The sequence below is a fragment of the Ixodes scapularis genome, unplaced genomic scaffold (genome assembly GCF_016920785.2).
Source record: "Ixodes scapularis isolate PalLabHiFi unplaced genomic scaffold, ASM1692078v2 PGA_scaffold7__128_contigs__length_106722199, whole genome shotgun sequence".
In the NCBI taxonomy this organism is placed as follows: domain Eukaryota; kingdom Metazoa; phylum Arthropoda; class Arachnida; order Ixodida; family Ixodidae; genus Ixodes; species Ixodes scapularis.
In genome coordinates, this window is record NW_024609882.1 from 5,969,663 (window position 1) to 5,973,063 (window position 3,401).

At 52.4% G+C, this 3,401-nt stretch overlaps 1 protein-coding gene across 1 annotated transcript; it reads right to left on the reverse strand.

Moving 5' to 3' along the window:
- Positions 1-360: 360 nt before the first annotated feature.
- On the reverse strand, positions 361-3,187 carry LOC8035889. Its single transcript, XM_002411557.3, has one exon. It carries the CDS (start codon positions 3,185-3,187, stop codon positions 410-412), a length of 2,778 nt encoding a protein of 925 aa, XP_002411602.3. The 3' UTR covers positions 361-409.
- Between the last annotated feature and the right edge of the window lie 214 nt (positions 3,188-3,401).

Consider the following 3,401-nt stretch of genomic DNA (forward strand, 5'->3'; position numbering starts at 1 on the left):
TGCGCGCCCGTATCTCCGACAAAGGGAACGTTTAGACAACGTTTCTGCAGCCATCTCACATGTCACTAGTGTCGGGTGCAGCGGTCGCGAATTTCACGTAGAAGGCAGGCAAAAGTGGAGCAGCACTTCAACTGCAGCTGCAGTTTGCGAAGCTGACCGCCAAGGCAGCTGAGATAACCCCATAGTGAGGACACGCTAGGAATATACCCAGAATGAGTGACACAGGAGTTGCGGTTGTTTAAAATTCACTCACTTTTACCGATGGGAAGGGGCTGTGTGAGGATACTGCCTTCAAGGCAGATGATGCAGGCTAACTCTAAGCAACAACGAATCGAAACGAAGTTTCGTACACGTGGAACGAACAAAGAAACAATGCCTTTTATTACAATCGTGTTGCTTGTGTAAGGGTCTAGCCCTTGGTGCCTCTCTGGATCTTGTAGAAGTTTCCCTGGAAACCTATCTCCCGCGGCGCCCCCGCGACGCCGCCCCTCACTTCCACCCCGGAGGCATACAGCACCCTCCGGACGGCGTTCCAGTCCCAGTTCCCGTTGGCCAGTCCTACTGCAAGCGCCCCCAGCTGGTGCGGCACTCCGAAGGACGTCCCACTGTTGTCCAGGATGACGGCGACCCTGAACGTGACCCCGAACCTGACCAGCTTTCCGCCGACCTTCATGCCGAAAAAGTTGCCCCTGTCGTCGACCACGAGCGAGATTCCCAGTCGGTGCAAAGCCACCACAAGCTCGCCGTACTGGAAGTTTGGGACTTGAGTCGGAAGAACGCCCAAGTCCCTCGGAATGAGGAACTTCTGGCCGCGGATGACGACTTCCACGTTGCTCGGGCCAGCGCCTGTGCCTCGCGGGAACGTGTACGTCTTGCCCCGGAACACGATGGAAGCGATGTCGCCGTCTGGTGACCTGCTGACAAGGATACCGTGTTCCCCCAGTGCTTTAACAAGGAATGCGATCGCCCCGGTGCCGCCCTTCCTGACGGTGGTCACTAGGCTGTCGAACTCGTCCGGAATCTTGAACCACTGGCCGTTGAACTGGATCCTCATGGTGGACTCTCCAGGGACGTTCACAGGAACCGGCTTAGGAGAGGGCCCTGCCTCACCCCCCACGTTGAACTCGCGTCCATTGAAAACCAGGACAATCTTCCCGCCGTCGCGTTTCACTTGTACTCCTAGCTCTATGAGATTCTGAACGATTTGCTCGACTACGTGGCTGTGCTCGGGTTTGCTCATGAAAGCGACGAGGTTCGGCAAGTCGTTGGGTATTCGATAGCGGTCGTTGTTGATGGTCACCACCAATCGGATGGTGACGGGGAGTTCGAAGATCTCGAATCCTTTCTGGACGGAAGAAAGCACCCCGTCCGGCCCGGCCAGTAACTTGTAACCAGCCAGCTGAATTTGAAGCAGGAAGTCCTTTAGTAGAATCTTGTGGTTTACGAGAATTTCAGCCAGCTTGGCGTTATCTCTGGGAAGCACAAAGGTCTGGCCAGATACCACCAGTGTGGTTGTCTTCTGCTGCGGAACAGTATACCGTTTTCCGTTGAATTCTATGGCAACAACAAGCTTGTCAGCGTTGCGCACAGGAATGATTCCGTAGAGGCTGTACAGGTCGTTCAAGACCTCGCTTGGTAGACCGCTCGTCTTTAGAAAATCAATCATAGCTGGAATGTCTCTGGGGATAATAAAGTAGCGATTTCCAAGTTTCACACGCAGTCGCACTATTGCTGGGAATGGAATGGGGACTTGGTCTATGACGATGCCAACAAGATTGCCGGTTTGCGGGTCCACCGTTATCGGGACGTGCTGCTTCTGTAATTCAGATAGGAGCTGGCCGATCCAGAGCTTGCTGGGTTGGGAGAGGATAACTCTCAAGTCGGCTGGAATTGAGAACTGAATGTTGTCTATGGTCACCTTCACTGGTTTCACATACCGTACCGGATACGTCTTACCGTTGAGCGTTAAGTAATGAATTTCACCGTTTGGCCCCTTCTTGATGCGCACGCCGTAAGAGGTCAGCAAAGGTAATATCATGTGTAGAGACTTAGGGGTATCTTGTACCGCTCCGATGAGATCGACAATATCACGAGGAAGTTCGAACGCTCGTCCGTTTATCGTGACTGTGGCCTTCACGGGTCTCGGCAGTCTGGTAACCTTATTAAATAATTTATATCCCGTGATCTGGCCGCTGGCGGTAGTGACAAAGGTTGCGCCAAACTGTTGGAGTATGGTAGCAATTTGGGGCAACAGGTTCGGATTTTTTGAAATAAAATCTGCAAATTTCTTTTTATCTTTCGGTAATTCAAACTTGTGGTTTTCGATAGTGATAATGTACCGAACGGTCACTGGCTTCTGCAAGGGGACCCTCTTGCCGTTGACGATTACCCAGGTAACTGGCTTGCTCAGGTTAGGGAAGGTAACACCGTGGCGCACGAGCATCCAGTAGACAAGAACGAAAAGGTCCGGGTTTTTCTGAAGTAAATCCAAGTAAGATTCTACGTCGAAAGGCGTGTTATCCTTGGGGAGCTTGGGAACTTCCGTCAGCTCGTCAAGCTGTGGAGCTTCCGGTACTTCGGGAACTTCTGGGACCTTGGGAGCGTTCGGGACTTGAGGAGCTTCCGGCACTTGGGAAATTTCCGAAACATGGGGAGGTTCTGAAACTTGGCGTGGTTCCGAAAATGGTTCTTCAATAGGGAAGGGGACTTCCGGAACTTCTTGATTCGGCGGTGGCGCTGGGGCTTCGGAAACCTGCGGTTTCAAAGGCGATGAAGATGTCTGGAATATGTCCGGTACTAGATCTTCCGGGAACCACGGTTTCTGGTTCTCCGTAGGCGGCTGCCCGCTTGCGCCGCTACTATTGATGATCCATGTCAATGCTTGTCCTATGTCAGGAAACTTCTTAATGGTATCCAAGATTGTGAATTGTGTTCCCGGCGGTACCCGAAGGTCGTGACCACCGATGGTCACTTTGACAGTCGTCGTTCCTGGCTTGATTTTCCGTAATTTTTTGATGACCGTCAGAATAGCCTGCACTTTGGGCCCTTCGATTATCTCGAGACCTTTGCCGGGCACGATTATCCAGCCCGTGCCACGGCATTCCAACGGGCATTGGACGAGACAGTGGCAGAGGCCGGCAGTGAGCAGCAGCACCAGTGACGGTAACAACAGCGGGATTCCCTGCATGTCTCTCTGACGTTCGGTACCAGGAACAGCGGACGAAGATTGTGGCCTGTTACCCGGGAAAGCAGAGGTGAACATGAGCTTGCTTTGAACGGAGGTACATGCCAAGCACAAAGACAACGGTCTTTGAGAATATGTGCATAAGCCTAAAAACCTCAGGGAGGGACTAAATTTGGCCTCGCACTTTGCTTAAAGAAATATTAACACCTAGTAGGTT

Excerpts from the sequence above, each read along its gene's own strand:
- LOC8035889 (XM_002411557.3), bottom strand. The coding sequence starts at position 3,187 with ATGCAGGGAATCCCGCTGTTGTTACCGTCACTGGTGCTGCTGCTCACT.